A 20,945-nucleotide genomic window follows, 5' to 3' on the forward strand; every position below is an offset into this window, starting at 1 on the left:
ACCCCAATCCATCTTATTTCTAAGCCTGGTATTTGGGCGAAAAGTGGGATAGAAAAGGCAGAGTTGTTTGCTGACCATATTTAAACGTGTTCAAACCTAACCCTGTAGACAACAGCTGATGGAAGCTCTGCAATAAAGGAACTCCTAGAATCGCCAACCCAGCTTTCAATGCCAATGAGCATTTTCAACTTCAAAAGTGAAGGAAACAATAAGTGAGCTGCATACTCACTATTGCCCGGTTATGATGTTATAATAGGAAAGTTGTCACAAAAGCTTCCTAGAAAATTAATTTTATTAACTATTGTTTAATGCCATTCTAAGGCTTGAGTACATTCCATCACTATTGAAGGTAGCCAAAATAGCTGTTATCCGAAACTTGGTAAACCACCTCATCAGTTTTCTTTATACAGGCCGGTAAGTCTCCTATCGATTCCTTAAAGCTTCTCGAAATTTTTTGAAACTGTTGCAGCCTTTGATTACTTAGCTAAATGTGATTCTGAATCATCAATTTGGATTTATATGTCAACATTCTACAACTGAGCAAATACATAAAGTATTTAATGAAATAAATGCAAAATGTAAATTCTGTTCTGCGTTTCTTAGTGTGAGCCAGGCAATCGACTAAATCAGACATGATGGCCTTTTGTTCAAGGTAAATTCACTTTCATATATCATACTTTCTAGAATGTTATTAATCTTATTTGTCTGAAAGAAACTTCAGAATTAAATTTCAAAAATATTATTCAGATCTGAAAAGATTTAATCTAGAGTTACACCGCTGGAAAGTTTATTGGGCTATTTTTTGTACACACTCTTCACAGCAGATACGAGAACAACGAATCAAGCAACGTTGACTGCAGCCTTTGTAGATGACAGTGCAGTTATAGCTTGTCATTAAACCCATTTTGGCTTCACAGATCTTGTAAGATATTTTGAATTCAATATCTAATGGGCTCAAACGCTGGAGAATAAAAGCAAATTAAAATAAATCAGTACACGTTATATTTACTATTGACATTGAAAATTCGACTAACTCAAAAGAATTGTTTGAAATATTTGGGAATCCACTTCGATGGGTTATTAACATGACGAACCCACATTTGGAACAAGCAATTGTAATGAAATACAAAGTTTTCGAAAATATATCGGCTCTTTGGATGAAAATCACATTTATCTCCTAAAAATAAAATGTTAATGTACAAAGTTGTTTTGAAATCTATCTGGACATGTATAAGATTCAAGTGTAGGGCACTGCATCTGTGTCCAATCTGAAAATGTTTCAATGTTTTCAGTCTAAAGTGCTGAGAACAGTACTTCAATCTCTATGGTTAGTTACAAATGCGTTGATTCGCAGATACACTAGAATTTTATATGTATAGGACGTGATCTTACGCTATATAACTAAACTTGAATAACGTAAAAATAGTCTTGCTTTGAATTTACTTGACAATGTGAGCATGAGTATTGGCTTCAAAGGAAATACTTTCTTGATTTAAGTAATCGCTTATAAGTGCTCCATGTTGATTAAGGTTAGGTTGGACACTAATTTCATTGTGTTCAAATAAAAATGGTTAAACATGCGACGAAAATAATATTGTTCTACATTTAACAAGGGAATACAAATAATATATAAAAGACTGTTGTATATTATGTGTATTGATATAAATAACTACTAGTCATGCACATATAGTTATTAATTCACTGCAAAGATATGCAATCATTGTTTGCTTCAAATATTGAAATAAAAATATAAGAGTACAAATAATAAATAGGTACCAGAGCGATATCTATACAAGAGGATTAAGAAAACTTATTTGCATTCGAATGATAAAGAGCTATGAATATGTTTTCTTTAGGTGACTGACTTCATAACGAAGAACTCAATACTGGGAGAGGAATGGTTCCCCTATTTCAGAAGTTACAAGTTAGAAGATGAAGGGAGGAGGCGCTATATACCGGTTGCATATAAGGTTTCTCGAGAATGTCCGTGACCAAGTAGACTGAGAAACTCGCACATCAATTACTTGCAGCGACTGAGAGCAGTAAGTAATACCGTTGTGATGGGTTTGTAAATAAATCTATATCAGACAAGAGACTTAGGTTGCAACAAACATTACTTTTGTGTAATAATAACAATGAAGAAAATTACAAAACGGTAAAGCAACAGCTGAGCAACGCATGAAGATATATTGGAATTGGATTGAATAATAAAATTGTATCACCAGACATTGTTATGGTTATGCACTCATAAGATTGAATATACAATATAATACAAAGAATGTAGTAAATAAAAGTGAGATAATTCTCACAAGGCATCGCAAGATAAAATCCCATAATTACGGCGTCTGCCGTATTATTGTTTTATATAGCTTGCTTTTTGATGTTGATTGAGATGGTGATTTGGTACATGGTCCTGTTGTACAGTCCCCGATATTGAAAGAATAGGTCACATATAATATGTTAGGAAATAAAACCAATATACATATAAAGTATTACGGCTAACTTGAACAAATTTGTAACAGAATAATTAGATATAGAAAAACATACGAACATTTTTTTGTTCCAGTTTATTGGTACCATACATTATGTATAATATCGTTTCTTTTTTAACTCCATTTCTTCTAATTTTAGGTTGATAAATGCTACAAAAAATGTATTAGTAAGAGTATATCAGATTCTTTATGTACATAAAATTACCGTACTTAAAACTACAGTTTAATTTAAATTAATACAAAAAATAATATTTAGTTGCGCCAAAAATAAAGTAAATGATTTGCAGAACACCAAACTTGATATCAGGCGCAGCAGTCGGCTGGTCACGTGATGTGACTCCATTTTGGGTATCAGCCACGAGGTTTTGTCAAGAAAATTATTTTGGCATACTCCGGTGTTATTGTGGTTACTGAAAATTGCTAAAATGCCTTCTAGCAATCCGTTACCCCCTAAAGAAAATTCTCTTTTCAAACGAATATTGGTAAGTTACTATTTTGCCTTATTGAAACATTGTACAAGACTTGCACAAATTCAATACTCGTAAGGCCTTAGGACTCCTCCATCATTTTAGTTTGAAACATAACCCCATTTATCAAACCTGAAATGAAGTTCATGAGTAAGAATTGAGTGAACAAATTGATAATTTGAGCTTTATATTCATTTTAGTAGTATCAAACAACAAATAATAACTAAATCTAAACTTATATTAATTTTTAATCTGTAGGCCTACTAAGTTTTAAATTATTTTGTCAACTTAATCAATAATAAGTCTAAATCAAACTAAATATTTGACCAATGAGTTGATAGATTTTAAAATTTAGATTGATAGTCTACTTATTTTATTTTCTAGAACATAGACTTTATTAATCAGTTTAGTTTTAGTTCATATGACTATAACTATGTTGAAAAATAAATGGAAATTTTGAAGTTAAAACTGACAATTTCAAGTTACAAGATAGGCTACTCAATAGTTTTCATTGTTCACTTCAAAGTAAACTTGGATAGGCTATGTCTACATGGATTTATAAAGGTCTTGCTAGTTTTCTCATGTCTTCAGTTGTATTTTATCTAGTAGAATATGTCCTGATATTAAAATATGGGCTACTTAGTATTTGTGAACAAAATGAGTTTCTATGAAAAGCAAGAGACTTAAACTTAAACTCCCTGGCTTGTATGTCTTCAGTCCTCTGTTAAGCCAAATGTGATATAAGCCTACTCATTTTGATGCTGTGTGGAATTAACCCAAGAACTTTCAACTCATTACCTCTATTTACAGGCCACTTATCCAGGTTTTGGTTATTTAATGAAAGTTATTTATGAAAAATACAAGAAATACTAATTTGTGTGATTATCCATTGTCATATACCATTTTTTTCATTAAACTCTGTATTTTTTACTATGTATACTTTTACAAGTAGAATTCTTTTTGGTTTTTTAAATTTGAATTTTTTTGTTTTAGGGGGTTGGACAATACATACGGAAGTGGTATATATGTACTAAATCAAAATTCCCAACTATATGAATGATTTATAAATTTCTCTAGTTTCAAAAAATATAAAGTTTGGTAGACTTATTCAATACAATTTTATTTTTATATTGATAAAACTTTAAACAGAGCATCTTTATGAAAAATGGACTTTACCCTGGTAGCATACTATATTACAGCGATAATAGTTATTCCTTACATTAAACAGTATTATATCACATCAATAGTTTGCAATAACAAGTACAAATACAAAATTATGTAGCATAACTCATCATATTCATGAATCCAGGAAGTGTACATTTTCTGACATGTCAAACTTTATATCAAATTAAGAAGCGATGTTCAAATTTTCTTCCCATTTGGAAAAATATAAGGTACTTTCTGATTAAACGGAGGCTACCAAAAACAAATAGGATTCAGCAACTTTGAGTGGGCAGTTAACACAATAAATACTGTGGAACATGTTTGTACCCATTTATCACGTTATAGGAATTTCTGCTCCGACAGTCAAAACAGTTTATACTTAACCTAACTGTGTAGCTCATTGTTATGTTTGTTTTCGTACTGTACACTTGTTCTAGTGATTTGTAGGTAGTACAATGAGTGATGTTACTTTGATTTGGGATTTACCTAAGAGTGAGGAAGAAGCTGTATCGTTTTTTACAGAGTAAAGGATGTTTGCCATCGCTTAAACAATGTGTCATTGGTCAATGAAATTGTATTTTACTGTTAATAATCCATTTTGGCAATGTAACACTGAACGTGTGTTTAAAAAAAATCGGACTTCATGTGGATACATGGCTTTCTCTCAGTAGACTGCCATTTGTGACAATGGTCCGATATCTATATTGTTGGTGCGAACAATTAAAAGCCATATCTTTGTTCGAGAAACAATTGGAAGTGTCACCAAACACTACTGTGAATTGGAACAATTATATTAGAGAAATTTTCATTTTGTCTGTTGAACGGAAAAATCATGGTGGACCCAGATACAGATGTACACACACAGCATGTTGGGGCACGGCTCGCCATCATTTAGATTCCTATTTTGCAGAATACATGTGGTGCTCGGCGGCTGTTAACAAAGCTTTTGTCACACTTATCACTGACGAAAGCGTTGAGTTTTGGAAAACTCAAATATAAATGTGTGTTTATAATTTTAAATACTTAATAAAGTTATAGTTTTTGTGTTCATAATCGAATTTTACTCAGAAAGTACCAAATAAAATTTTATCTATCCACTAAACACATTCTTTATCGTGAACAAGTTGTTATAAGAATGTATGTACAAAATTATACAATAATAAACCCAGTTGCGATTGGGGCACTGAGATCTTACATTAGGCTTAATCAGATTCACCACCGCTGTCATAGTCTACTGGTTCACTTTCTAAGAACTCTTATATCACTAGTTTGATCTAAATTGTTCCCATCCATTCCAAATACATATAAATTTGGTAAAATCCAACGTATAAGAGAAATAAAACTTCCTAAAATACTAACTTTACACTCCAAACCTAGGCCTATGTAGTACATTATGAAACTTGTGTTATTTTGAAACAAAACGCCAATTATTTGTTTCACTTTATCATTCCTGTGAAAGAGAAGTACTTTTCAAAACATGTTTATACTACTGGACTAAATAATAACTTCGGTACTTTGGGATTATACCGACCACACCAGTATGAAGAACGCAAAAATATAAATTTATAGAAACAAACATGATAGAACGAAAAAAACAACTCTTTAATTAAAAAATTACAAACTTACAAGTGTTTCCAGGTATTGTGATCGGTATCGTTGTTATCTTATCTTTCTCGAGAATCCCGATTACGGCTGGCCGCGCGGCATCACATGATTTGCACGGTACATAATTGCCTTTCCATTACAATTCAATTTATATTTCTGATCAGCCTCTCTAGAATTTGATATTTTACTGATAGGTACTATCTCGAGGGATGTTTTTTTTTTTCGTTGACATCAGCGCTGATGACCGGAGACACTCGCATTTTGGGTGGCGGAGTGTGATCAAGAATTAAAAACAAGTTTTGAGTGTTTTTTCAATAAAGAGTTTAGTAATTTTTGTTTTTGTTGTATTTTTGTGTTTGGAGAAATGTAGAGGTAAAACATGGAAGTACAACAAAGCGACAAACCAGCTGAACGGGCGGTGAGACTTTGCAATTACTTTATCTACTAGACCGCTCGACTTTGACCTCTGTCTGAGGATGGGGAGGGGTTTGCGATAAGACAATTCCTGTTTTATATTGACGAACTATTGTTCTACGCTAATCTAGTAATCAGTAGAAGCAAAATGTCAAATAACGATTCATGTCTGGAATCCCAAAGTAGTCCTTATCTACTACTTGTTATAAGGCTCTATCCATATGTACCTATATTAAATATAAAAAGTTGAAGATAACCTTAAGCGTTCATTTGATCTGGGCTTGAATTTGGATACTATCTCGAGGACGAATCTTATCTGGACAGTAAAAATCTCCTTTTGAATTCTAGTAAATCTAATTTTATTTCCTTCTCAACAAAGCAAGCTAAGAATAAATTACGGCCCACAATATTTGTCGAAAATAAGATACTGGACCAAGTACAAGAAACTAAATTTCTAGGATTAGTTATAGATGAAAACTTAACGTGGGATGAGCATGTAAATCTTGTTATGCGCAAAACATCAAGTGGCCTTTATGCTCTAAGAAGAATGGCACTATCATGTAACATAGAAACATTAAAATCTATTTACTACGCCTTAATCCACTCCCACATTTCTTATGGTATTGGTATATATGGCACAACAACAAAACGAAATATGGACAGAATCTTAATCCAACAAAAACGGGCCTTAAAGATTATGCTCCATTTGAAACAATCCGACTCTGTTAAACATATATTTTCAGAATTGAAGATTTTTACAGTGTACAGCTTATATATTTTTGAGACAATAAAATTCATACTTTTAAATAATAAAACTACAATAGGGAAAAATGTACATACATATAATACTAGATCACATCGACAAGTTGAACAACATAGATTGTGTTTTTTCGAAAAGAAAACTTCTTTTAAAGGAAACAAATTTTTTGACTGTTTACCGCAAAATATTAAACAAGAGAAAAATCCGAACAAATTTCTTAAATCATTAAAAAATTTTTTAATAAAATCTGCATTTTACTCAACTGAAGAGCTACTTACTCTAAGAAACCATTGAAATACATTGTGCTTTTCCCCTTTTCGTTTTATTCAAAAGAAAATTGTTAATGACTACTCTAATAGAACAGGTATGAAAGTTGAAAGAAGGTGAAAACACTTAATTTTAATATTTTTATTTGTAGGCTCAATGTTTGTATGATTGTTTGTAAAACCTGTATTTAGAACTAATGTTGTTCTGGCCCGAAGAAGGGGAAAACCCCTAAACTAATCTGCACGAACCTAGTTAAGAATGTGTAATTTTGTGTATAAAGAGGTTCTTGTTTTCTGTTTTATCTCATTTGTTTTTATTGTTCACAGACATTGTAAATGTTTAAATTAAAACCAATTACTTTGTTGACACTATTTCTTGTACGATATGTACATTTTTATGAAATAAAGATGTTTGATTGATTGATTGATTGATTGAGGGATGCTTTTCGTGTAGGGTGGAGTACTACAAAGTCCTTATCTACTACTTGTTATAAGGCTCTGTTCATATGTACCTATATTAAATATAAAAAGTTAAAGATAACCTTAAGCGCTCATTTGATCTGGGCTTGAATTTGGATACTATCTCGAGGGATGCTTTTCGTGTAGGGTGGAGTACTACTAAGTCTTTATCTACTACTTGTTATAAGGCTCTGTTCATATGTACCTATATTAAATATAAAAAGTTAAAGATAACGGCGCTCATTTGATCTGGGCTTGAATTTGGATACTATCTCGAGGGATGCTTTTCGTGTAGGGTGGAGTACTACGAAGTCCTTATCTACTACTTGTTATAAGGCTCTATACTTATGTATGTATAATAAAGATTATAAGTTAAAGATAGCCTTAAAATGCGCTTACTTGATCTGTAAGTGCAGGGGTTATATACACGTTTTATTTGTGTTGGACACTTTTATCCTTCAAAGTAACAAGAAGTAAGTAAATGTTATAGTGTTTTGTTTGTTATATTTATATTTTATAAGTACACATATCCTAGATTGTTATTTATTAATTTGATATGCAACGTAATTAAAATATAACGTAATTTGGTCTAAGTAGTTGTAGAGGGTATTCTTTACTCATGAATATCGATGATTCGATATTGTCGATCACTTGAGTGTTAGACGCTTATTATACTGCAAGCAACCAAGTGATACTGATTAATTAAAAAGTGAATTAACTTGTATCATCTGTAGTCTATCAACTGTAAACACATTCAGTTAAGCTAATAATTATAATATTTTACATTTTAATAAGTGACTTTGTCGAATTCAAAATGACAGCTAACTTAGAAAATTTCATGAAATGGGTTAAGCCCCTCCATCTGTTAGATGACTAGTGATTAGTGACTAAAAATGTTTCTGCAATGTTGAAAGATTAGTCACTGGTCGATTGTGCAGCATATATTCTATTTGATATCAGTGAAATTAATGGTCAGAGTTGTAGATAACTATGGTGTGCGTTACTCAACTACTGCATGTTCAAATCTAAAATGTTTAGTAAGCAGTTTAATATTTTGGGAAATTTATTTATTGTTCTTCAATTGGTTATTTCTTTTCAATAGAGAGTGTGAGTTTGATGTGTGATCGTATGTTGTATTTAAATCAGTAAACTGACAGAATAACAGGATTTGAAATATTTGCCATCGTTATGGTTACAAAAGTTATAGCACAATGTTTCGAGGATTGGAATCTATTCCCTTTGTCACTTGGGGGAGGTATTAGTACATAAAAAATAAAGAATATAAGGAAGAAAAGAAGGGAAAGAAAAGGATCCAAACATACCCAAAACTCCAAGCAGCTTTTTGGGAATGTTTGAACCCTTTCCCTTTTCTTCTTCTTTATTTTTGTACATACTAATACCTCTCACACCTGATGAAGAGGATAGATTCAAATCTTCCAAGCATTGTTTTATACCTTTTGTAACCATAACGATGGGAAATCTCCGAAATCCTGTTATCTTGTCAAACCTTCCATCGTCAATAACAAACTTTACAAAGGCAGTAAGCAGATATTTTGATGTGATCAGAAGTTATGAGGTGGTTTGTTAGTAGGATTTGTATGAATTAGGGATTTATTGTTTGATTAGTTTTGCTTATTTATTAAATTACATAAATGAAAGGGCTGTACTCTAATAAGTAGCCACCATGAGAATCGAATCAGTGAACCAAATTATTGCTTAGAAATACCTAAACTACAGGGTTTGTCCGGAAAGTAATAGGACTGAGTCGATAAAAAAAAATGCATTGAGCAAATCGTTACAATTCTTTAAAAACTTTCAAAATAGGCTCCTTCTGCATCGATTTAGCGCTGCCAGCGTGATTTCCAAGCATTGAAGACGTCACAGAAGACATTCCCCAGAATAGCCTTGAGAGCCGCGGTGCATGCTACTTGGATCCTCTGTGTCGTCTCAAAATGCTTGCCTTTCATCGGCCTTCTCAGGCGAGGAAACAAAAAAAAAGTCTGAGGGGAGCCACGTCTGGGCTGTAGGGCGGCTGTGGATGAGTTGGGATGCCGGCCTTGGTCAGGTAACTGTTCATAAGAAAGGCGGTGTGAGCTGCAATTTCTGGTCGTCAGTGAGCACTTTTGGGACCATCTTAGCACACACCTTGCGCATGTTCAAATGCTCTGTCACAATTTCATGAACCACATATCTCGGTAAATTTAACATCTGGGCAATTAAACGAATACTTAGTCGACAGTCTGAGTTCAAAACTTTGCACACATGAGTCACATTGTCGGTGTTTGTCGAAGTCAAAGGTCTTCCAGAACGGTCTTCATCAGCGACCTCTTCCCAGCCCTCCAAAAAGGCCTGGTGCCACCAAAACACACCATTTCTTGCTAAAGCAACATCTGGGAAAGCCTGCTTGATTATATCAAATGTCTCTGTCGCAGATTTACCGAGTTTCACACTGATTGTAATCGTGTACCTCTGTTCTAACGAACGCTGCATTTTTGGCTTGCACCACTCACAGAAACACGTCACACGAAAATGCCTGTCCCAACTCTTCAGGTGCTCGGAGAAGAAAACTGACCAGCCGCTTGTTCGTTAGCTAGGAACGTCCTCTAACGAATTCTGTCGGTGCGCACACGCTCCGAAGTACAGTCTCGGCGAAAGAAAATCAGTCCTATTACTTTCCGGACAAACCCTGTATGCTATTATATACAGTAGCATTCTAATTAACTTATACTTATTTACAATTAATTACAGCTAGGCATAGCTGTTTTTAATGTATTATAACAATATTGTTTTAATTTAATTCAAGGTATTTGAGTAATCGTCACAACTACAGTGGCGATGTACTTGCTTTATTTGTGTTGTAGCTGTCAGACATGTTAATCCTTCAAAATAGTAAGAAGCATGTTTTACACAGCTTTAATATATTCAATAAATACATGTTGATAGTTTTTAACTCAACATTAAATTATTAATTTTTAGATATAAAAATAGAGCTTTACTATATATAATATGAAAATATGAGGGCTGTTTTTTTTTCAACTTCTGATGTGGTATAAAAATAAAACTAGGGAGAGTAATTAAGGGAGAGTAATTAAATAAATTTATTATCAAAAGTTAGTTACTTTTCAACATAATCGCCATTTAAATTGAGGCATTATTCATACCTGGGTACAAGCTTCTTAATACCTTCTTCATAGAAGTTTGCCGCCAGTGATTCGAGATGGGTTTTCACGGCGTTTTGCAGCGCGTCATCTGTTCGGAAGCTCTGCCCTCCTAGCATCTTCTTCAGTTCCGGGAAAAGGTAATAGTCACTCAGCGCTAAGTCAGGACTATACGCCGGATGGTCAAGAACATCCCATTTAAAACCGTCAAGAAGACGCTTTGTCAAAGCAGCACTGTGAGGACGGGCGTTGTCATGAATGAGCACTACTCCCGATGTGAACATTCCTCTCCTTTTGTTCTGGATAGCTCTCCACAAACGTTGTAACGTACCGCAGTATCCTTCCGCATTGATTGTGGTACTTGGCTCTAAAAACTCAACAAGCAATACACCTTTTTGATCCCAAAACACGGTGGCCATAATCTTTTTGTTGTTGAAAGTTTTTTTGAATTTTTTGGGTTTGTTTGGAGAGTTTGAATGCATCCATTGTTGGGACTGCTGTTTCGTTTCTGGGGTGTCGTACAGAACCCATGTCTCATCTCCTGTCATGATTTTGATCAAAAAATCTTCGCCATCAGCTTCATAACGGTTCAGAAAAGACGTTGCTGACGCCATTCGCCGAGCTTTGTGGTCATCAGACAACATCTTCGGCACCCATCGCACACAAAGTTTTTTGTAGCCTAACTTGTCAGTTACGATAGAGTATAGGGCTGACCTTGAAATCTCAGGAAATTGATTGGATAGCTCTATAATCGTAAACCTTCGATTGCTTCTTACACTTTGGTCAACTCGATCAACGAGGTCTTCGTTTGCGACCGACTTTCGTCCTTGGCCCCCTTCATCATGAATGTCAACTTGTCTATCTTTAAATTTCCTACACCAATCACGCACTGCACTGTCACTCATAAAGCTTTCACCGTATACTCGTTCCATTCTACGGTGAATTTCTGCTGCAGATAACCCTTCAGTTTGCAAGAAATGAATTACACTTCTCAACTCACACTTGGCGGGAGATTCTATCATGGTAGCCATGTTTATGTGTCTCTAGATCAATTTGCAATGGCGTCGGCCGTCCGAAAATGAGTGAGGTTGTAGTGGGAGAGGTGCGCAGTCGACTGTCGCGCATTGCTGGCCAATACCGCTCGCCCAGCCATCTAGCGGCACAATTGGAAGTTGAAAAAAAAAAGCCCTCATATCTGTAACTTAATTAGGTTTGTCATTTGGTCTATTTATATGTGTTACTTTTAAATTTGTTTTGATTAACACTGGTAGGACGAGATTCACATTACAAAACTATTTCAATCATCGTCCTGAACTAAACAGTATAAGGTTTAATGACATAAACGAAATAGTAGAACATTACAAGTGGAGACACTTTTCTTGCACAGTAGGAGTTATGACTAGATGAGTCAAGTTGCGTTTCCCAGCTCACAGTAATGATTTTAGTGGTAGTTACAATCCTGAGGGATGTTTTGTCGATAATAGTTATCAGCGCGGGGCACCACCGGTCAGCTGGAGATACTCCATATGAAGTTGTATTCTCAGGTGGTCGCTGTAATAAACTCTCGTTTTTTTTGAGCCAAAACTTCCTGTAGGTAATTTAGTACCTTGCTATTATCAGGAAGTAACTAATTTTGGAAGAGTTTTTCTTAACAGAGACCTAATAAGACTACACTATTAGAACTAACAGACGTTATTTGACGTACTCTGAAAATTAAATGTCATTATAACGATCGGTTCTTGTTTTATGCCTCCCTAAAGGAAGAGATGTCTGGGAGAAGGAGGCTGCTCTGTCCCTATCTACTATTTGTTATTAGACTATATGAGTAGGTAAATACATACCTAGATATTATAAAATATACAAATTTAACGAGGGCTCACGTGACATGAGCTTGAATTTAGGTACTATCTCGAGGGATGTTTTTCTTCGTTCTTTTTATAATGATATGTAATTTTCTCAGTCAAATAAAGTCTGTTCTATCTAATGATGTCGTCTCTTAAGTCCAAAGTAAGAACAGTTTTATTTTCTAAGTAAGAAAAATTCCAAATTTAGTGGTCTGCAGATAATACTAAAGTACGAAAAAGAATTAATCTAAAAATAGGTATTAGCTGAAGGTGATATTTCTGGAAGTTTCTTACTGGGGGGGGGGGAACCTAAAAATAAATTATTATAAGGAAAACCAACTTATTCTGAAAATTATATTGATCGCCTCTTATTGGCTGTCTTCCAAAAGTAAGTGAAGTCAAGGACAAGGTGATGTCTCTGTCCCTATCTACTATTTGTTAGCTTATCTAAATAGGGAAATACATATGTACATATTACTAATCCCAAAACTTACACTATATACTGTCAATATCAAATGGATTTTTGTTATTACATTGAAAGTATGAATTCTTGGCTGTTTAGTAAAATTTATGCTGTGCAAATTTATTTTATTTAAACTTAACAACATGATTTATAATTTTGTGAACATATCAGCATTTTACATTTATTATTTTTTCAATAAAAAATATTTAATTTAGTAGTAAGTAGTGGCCATTGTCCTGCCGCATAGAATTATATGGTTAAATGAGTTTGTAATATTTTAGCTCTCAAGAGTTGGTTGGTAAAACGTTGATGCAATGGGTACTCTTTCACATTTTATATTTTAGCTGATAATTTGCTATTATGTTATATAGATCTTCCTCCTCATAGTATAGTTCACTTTAATTTATGATTTATGACATTATGAAATTCTATATGTTAGTGTATTTTGCTCACAATTTAAGAGCAATTTTGAAGTGTGTTCGAGATGAATAAACAAACAGACCTATTTATATTATTATTAGAGTTTTAGTTTGAAGTTTTCTGTTTCTTAAATCCTTTCTTTTCTTGTCAGTCTCGATTTCATGGCTGGCAGTGCAATATGTAGGAGGCTTTCATAACTTCATTCTTATCCGAGGTCACTGTGTCTCAGTTATCTGTGGCTTGAGTTATCCAAACAATTTTATGGAAGTTCTGATTAATGTTCGAATTGGGTCAGATGTGAATCAGATAAAGTGTGACTATTAGTTGTATACTGATGTTACTCACTGAATAAGTATTTTGTAAATATACATCACATGTTGGCTTGAACCTGCTTGTTGTTTAACTCTCAATAAAAAAGTAAATATGTCGCTTTAATCATTTAAATTTGTTGTCGGAGCCAATACTTCTTTTTAGATTTTTATTTTTACATGAAAGTGCTACATCTAAAATAATTTTTCGTCACCATTTCCACCAGACAAGTAATAGTCGGATGGTTCAGATTGATTGGTAGACTAAATATGCCATCCACTGTGTGTCCCCCCATTAAAGAAGACTGATCTAGACAAGATAACCACACAGCTTCAAATTGGTTGCAACTCTATTTCAACCCCTGTTGATGTTAACTTTTTTTTGAAATTACATCTGATTTGACCTATATGTCATGAGACATATTTTTGTCAAATTCCGTCTCTAGTATATTGGGAAATTGGAAAAACAATAATACAGTTCTTGTAAGGGTTACAACCCCATTTCAACCCCTGTTGGTGGTTGATCTTCATGACAAATTTTTCATTTGTCTGTTGAGAACATTATACATTTGGTCAAATTTCCTTGTTGCAATACAAAATACAGTTCTTCTATGGCTTATAACCCCATTTTAACCTCTGTGGATGATTGATTTTAATGCTTGATCACTTTTTATAATTTTATGGGATTCATGAGGAAAATTTGATAAAATCAAAAATTATAGTTCTTCAAGGAGTTACAATCCCATTTAACCCTAATGGGTGGTTAATTTTCATTAAAACGTTTCATTTTTGTGAAGAGAGCATAAGATGAGTGTGTGTCAAATTTCATATTTCTGGGACGTCTAAAGTTGAGAAACAAAATATAGTTGTTGTAGTTGTTGCAACCCCATCTTAACCTCAACGAATTTTCGATATTTATGAAAATGCTTTGGTCTTTCTTTTTACGTCAATAGGCATATGTGTGTCAAATTTTAACTTTCTGGGATATTTTGAGCTTGTTGCAGTATTAGTGATAAGGTTGTAAGTGAGGGATTTGCCCTCGTATATAGAGATTAGCATTTCTTAGTTTGATTATAAAATGTGTTTTGTTGTTTCAGAAATGTTATGAACAAAAGCAATATAAAAATGGGTTGAAGTTTGCTAAACAAATCCTTTCAAATCCAAAATTTTCTGAACATGGAGGTAAGTGCAATTTAATTTAATTGTATATGATTTTAAATATATTTAATACATTATGTAATATAATTTATTCATTAAACATTTATTTAAATATAGTGTGTAAATTTGAAGGAAAAGTAAGTTACTAAGCGTAAAGATAAAATATTTTGAAGAAGTCCTTACAAATAATGTTTTTAAAGGTTTATTATTGTAAAAAACTGTGAAATGTTTTAAAATTTGTTTGAATTAGGATTAGAAATTACATTCTCTCTTACTCTAAGGGGGTAAAAATTCATTGCCTTAGATAAAGTTAACTTCCTCTTTCTTCATTGATTAATTAATTCAGGGTACGTATTACAATGTACATGGTATTATTTATTACTGTTGGTATTATTTAAAAAAAATTCTTCAGTGCTGCACAAAAATTTAGATGTTTTCATATTTGTCATAAAAAAATATGTGAACCAAATCTACCTTAACCAAAAATTTGAATATTTGTGTTAAGGTAGAATAATTGTGATTTATATGTATTTTCTATTTTTGGGAAGGTTTTAAAATCTATTTATGTAATTTCTATTAATTTTCTTTTTATGATTTCTATTTAACACCATATTCAATCGTGAACTTTTCAGAAACGCTGGCAATGAAAGGTTTGACTTTGAATTGCCTGGGTCGGAAGGAGGAAGCGTATGAGTATGTCCGCCGGGGACTACGCAATGACTTGCGCTCGCAACGTGTGTGCTGGCACGTCTACGGACTGCTGCAGCGATCAGACAAGAAGTATGACGAGGCTATCAAGTGTTACCGCAATGCGCTTAAGTGGGAGAAGGACAACATCCAGATCCTGCGTGACTTGTCACTGTTACAGATTCAGATGAGAGACCTCGAAGGATACAGAGTGAGTGAAAGTAATAAGAATGGTTACAATAGTTATTAGGGGTATTGTGACAACACTTGACTTGTGTGGCAGTTTTATTTGTAAACACCGAGCACTTTGTTGAATTGTCTTCTCACTTGTAGCTAGTGTTAAAGCTGAGTGGCAGATTATATTTAAAAATTAAATTTATCACCTTATGGTATATTCAGCAACATATCTGTAAAATTAAAATGTACCGATACAGTTTAGTCATAAACATAATTTCATCAATCAATGTATAATAATTTCTGGAACGCTAAAATGGTCCTCCTAACCACAACTTTAAGCTCACTGATTTGACTATGAGGTAGCCAACCCACGCAATGTCCCATCGAGTAATACAATAGATGATATTCTTTATTTTAAATTTCTAGTTTCTCAGGATGGAGTTTCAGCCATGTGGTTCCAGACAGGAGTGTGCCCTAGCTTACCAAAGGTTAGAGAAGTGAGACCATCACGTGTGTCGTATGTTGCAGGAAGGGGTTTCAGCCATGGAAAACCTAAACGAGATGCAGTGCATGTGGTTCCAGACAGAGTGTGCCCTAGCTTACCAAAGGTTAGAGAAGTGAGACCATCACGTGTGTCGTATGTTGCAGGAAGGGGTTTCAGCCATGGAAAACCTAAACGGAGATGCAGTGCATGTGGTTCCAGACAGAGTGTGCCCTAGCTTACCAGAGGTTAGAGAAGTGGGGAGACGCCCTTAAGAAGTGCCATGAAGTCGATAGGGTAAGTATCATATGTTGTAAAAGTTAAAACAATAAACCCATTGAAGATTTTGGTTTCTACAACTTTGACATAACAAAAGCAAATAAAATTCTTCTTTCACCAGTTTTGGTTATTCGAATATCAATGATATTTAATATAGTACAACATATTTCAATCATGTAGACAAATCGCTACTTTCTATATTTTCTTATCTCTCAATATATTTAAACTAAATGTACTCTTTCTTCTTTTGGTCTCTAAATTGCTTTGTAATTGTAACTACGTTTTGTTTATTTAGCAGCTAATTAACTGGATTTTGTTGAAAATAGGTATTTCTAAAGTGTAATAATAACACTGTTACACTCTTTGTCTTAAAAAAGTACATAGATTAATTCTTTAAAGGAAATTATATATTTGGTCTAGCTGCAGCCAAATGAATAAGAGGTTTGTAGGAACATTGTTTACGTTAGATGTGTCTGCTACCATTTTTTATTTTAGTGAGAAATAATTATAACGTTGCCGAAAACTAAAGTAGTCTATTAAAGTTCCTTGTAAATTTGTTATCAGCAGTAGGCAGATATGTCACTGTGGCTGTAGTTGGCGATGTTTTATTCTTATTAAAACAAAACATATTCTTAGCCTCTGAACTGAATAATAAAATAAGAAAGCAGGTCCCTTATGTCAAAATTCAGGACTAACATATCACACATGTTTCGTAACAAGTCCACCATACACCATGTATTTGGTATAATTTCTTGTGTTTTTCTAACATAACAGAACATCACTAAAAATTTTAAATGTAAAAACTTTTTTTTCCCAGCATTTCTCAGAAATAATTGAGGACCAGTTCGACTTCCATACGTATTGCATGAGGAAAAATGACACTTCGGTCATATGTGGGATTACTGAGGTTAGAGGACGTGTTGCGTGCCCACCCGTTCTACCTGCACGCCGCGAGATGTGCGATACAGGTCTACCTGCACCTGCATGACAAGCCGCCGCAGGACGAGACCGCGGAGCAGGACACCAATACAGGTGAGTTGAGTTCATGTATATACAAACTGTAGTGTCTGTCCAGGAACCGAGAAAAAAGTAAAATATTCGAATTTATCAACCATCACAAAAAATCGCTATATAATGATAGCACAGATCAATTAAGCACAACTTGTAAACATAACCTAACCACTCACAATGACTCAGCGGCTATTGTGGCAGAGGCTACTAGCGCACCGGCTTTTACAGTCGCATCACAAAAGAAGGCCAGTACTCTAACTTTTTTTAACTTTTTCTATTTTGATTGTGGTTCAAGTCGGTTTGGCAGAAATTATTTGTAATAATGATAAGGCTAGATTTGTTAAGACGCATTGTGAGTTGGACATGAACCAGTTTGTATCTTTTTTTTTGAAGATAGCGATCGTAATGTGATCTCAATATATCAACCAAGATCTAATGTGATGAATCAGGAGATTTAGCAGTAGTTAAGGCAGTTTAGATGTAGCTGAAGTTGGTCGTAGTAGACGACGAGAAAACACACTACATGTATGCTGACAGTGCGCTTCAAATAAACCTGGCAGAACTGGGTGACAGCACCATTGAAAACTCAGTACTTAAAGGGTTGAAAAAATGAACTTGTCTATCCCAACAGAATTCTGCCAAGATATACTGCACAGTTTGGCGAACACATATCTTGGAATACACAATTGATATGGATAACAAGATAAGGAGGTGAAATAATGATTTGTCTTAAGAAAAGTTGTAATCGTGGTTATAGAACTAATTACTCTCTTCTTCAGATGAAAATTTTACAAAATAAGCTTGCAGAAAAAATAAGTAATAAAACATTATGGCGGTTGTTTGTGATTGTCGCACCTGCACGTTGTGAACCGCTCTATAACATGATTTAATACACTACTAAGGCCGGTTATAGTTATAGGTGTGTTGTCATACTCAAACCTGGAATTTTGTCAACACAATCAAAAGTAACCAGAATCATGGGAGTCTGGGGTGGAGTACATGGGTTTTTTCTAGGGTCTATTTTACATATGAAACTTGATCAAAGAACCGGAATCAGTTTTAAATCAATCCCACTCTGCATGAAAATTTGGAATGTATAATCAAGTTTTATAATTGTTTAAACTAGCTTTTTTGAAACTAGAATTCTGTGTTGCTCTACACTGACTGCTCACATACCTACAGTTTATATTGGTTTAGAATGAATATGAATTTTAAAAATCGTAGTACTGATCATTATGCAAATTGGTCAAAAAATTCTGTCTTGTTACAAATTTTTAACCTCCACTTGTAAAAGTAATAAAATACAGCGTTGATTATCCGAAAACAATTGGTGCAGGGGGATTTTTGAATAATCGATTTTTTCGGATAATTGAACGTCATTGTAAAAAAACGTCTTTTGTTGAGGATAGGGGAATGTGTGGGACAGCAAAAAAACATGTTTTTGGACTAGAACACACAATAGCACCTTTTAATATCACACAAAAGTATAAAATATTATGTGAATGTAACACATAAAATAGGGATTGCACATACAGTAAATACACTTTTTGCTCTGTGACTTAGATATCATAGAAACAGTACAAAATTGACTTAAAATCAAATAAAATAGGAACTTAGATATCGTAGAAACAGTACAAAACTTACTTAAAATAAGATAAAATAGGAACAGTACTAAATCAATCCAAAAATAAAAACATATGAAAAAATAGTACAAAATTAACCTAAAAAATAAAGTTGGACAATTTTGTTTGCTTAAGCTTTGACACCCGTTTTTTTTTTCGGCTAAGTCTCGTAGGCGTTTTAAAAAGAGCAGCTGCACAGCATCACATTCATCTTGCTGTTCCAACCATTTTATGCCAATCTCAAAGTACTATGAGGCTTCTTAATTGGTCAGACCTTTTTCGACCGAGACATCATCTTGATCATGTCTCCATCATTGTCATATTTAAGTTCTTGTACCTGTGCTATTATGTCGTCATCTGTCAACAGTTCATAGCCAGGATCATCCTCATCACACTCTACCGACTCATGAATGTTTTCTTGGTGACATTCTTCAATCAAATCCTGAAGACTCTTGCAACAGCTCAACCACCTTTGAAAACATGGTTCTTCAGGTTTAGGTCTAGTTTCAGAGTCAAATGTTGGGCACAGCTTGTACCAGGGTTTTTTAAAGTAGTCTTCTTGACATTAGTTCACGCTTCTGCAGCCATCTAAACAGCATCCTGTATACTGTGTGTCTTTGTAGATTTCAAGGATTGTTTTTATTTTTTTCTTGGTCAATTAGTACACTACAAAGCAATGCTTTAGTGTTTTAACCACTAAATCACTCCCTGGTCCATGGGTTGAAGGATTGAGGTAACTTTCGGTGGCAAAAAAATCAACTTAAACTTTCCATCTTCTTTTGCAAGTGAAAGGTTTGAGGGATGACTCGGAGCGTTATCAATTATCAATAGCACATTTTCAGTATCCCCAGTTTTCATCTGATATGTTTTAACCTCTGGAATTAATACACTACCATACCACACAATAAATATTTAAGTATTCATCCACAAGTTTTTATGGTTTTTGTACATAACGGTAAATTATTTTATTCCTTTAAAGCGTTGTGGATTCATAGATTTTCCAATGAGCATCAAAGATAGTCTATGTGCACTCGTGTTGTTTCCACATACCATAGCTGTTATGGGGATTTGCTGGTTTTAAATCCAGGCGCTATCGTTTCCTTTTTTAGAAACAAGGGATTGGGTCAGCATTTTCTTCCAATATAATCCATTTCATCTGCATTATAGATGTTACTGTCCTCATATCTTTTGTCAACAAGTAAACTCTTATACATTTCTGTGAACTTTTCAGCAGTATCAGTGTTCAGTGTCAGCTGACAACTTTTCTCCTGAATGTCTCTCTCTATCTCTCTAATCCCATGCCTAGGTTTGAATCGCTTCAGCCAACCAGTTGAAGTTTTAATCGTCACTACCTCCTAGTTTTTTTGTTAATTTCTAATGATTTATCGCAAATTTAAGGACGACTTATGGTTGGCCTTGATCTCTTACCTGCAAGAACCATGTGTAAATTGCAGTGTCCTGATTTCATAGTTTTCCTATGCAAACTGCCATCTTCACCGTCTAGTACACACACAAACTTTGTGATAGATTCACTGTTCTTGTTGATGTTAGTTATTGTTAAATTCCTGACACCAAACTCCCGAGCTAAGCTTGATCCCCTTGTGCCTTCTTTTGAATGGATCTAGAATTTTAAGTTATCAGGTAATTTGAGAACATGTTTACGTTTTGGTGACATTGCTAGAAATCACACAGCACAACCAACAATGGCAC

General features: G+C 34.1%; 2 protein-coding genes across 2 annotated transcripts; both read left to right on the forward strand.

Annotated features, from left to right (window-relative positions):
* Window positions 1–2,800: 2,800 nt before the first annotated feature.
* On the forward strand, window positions 2,801–15,930 carry LOC124358063 (N-alpha-acetyltransferase 15, NatA auxiliary subunit-like). Its single transcript, XM_046810354.1, has 3 exons — window positions 2,801–2,974; window positions 14,918–15,002; window positions 15,611–15,930. The coding sequence occupies exons 1-3, from the start codon at window positions 2,918–2,920 to the stop codon at window positions 15,913–15,915; spliced, it is 447 nt and encodes a 148-aa protein (XP_046666310.1). The 5' UTR covers window positions 2,801–2,917; the 3' UTR covers window positions 15,916–15,930.
* A 577-nt stretch (window positions 15,931–16,507) lies between these two features.
* Window positions 16,508–17,680, forward strand: LOC124358064 (N-alpha-acetyltransferase 16, NatA auxiliary subunit-like). The gene is made up of 2 exons (XM_046810355.1): window positions 16,508–16,620; window positions 17,420–17,680. Exons 1-2 carry the CDS (start codon window positions 16,525–16,527, stop codon window positions 17,588–17,590), a joined length of 267 nt encoding a protein of 88 aa, XP_046666311.1. The 5' UTR covers window positions 16,508–16,524; the 3' UTR covers window positions 17,591–17,680.
* Window positions 17,681–20,945: the final 3,265 nt, after the last annotated feature.

This window comes from Homalodisca vitripennis, chromosome 3 (genome assembly GCF_021130785.1).
Source record: "Homalodisca vitripennis isolate AUS2020 chromosome 3, UT_GWSS_2.1, whole genome shotgun sequence".
In the NCBI taxonomy this organism is placed as follows: Eukaryota; Metazoa; Arthropoda; class Insecta; order Hemiptera; family Cicadellidae; genus Homalodisca; species Homalodisca vitripennis.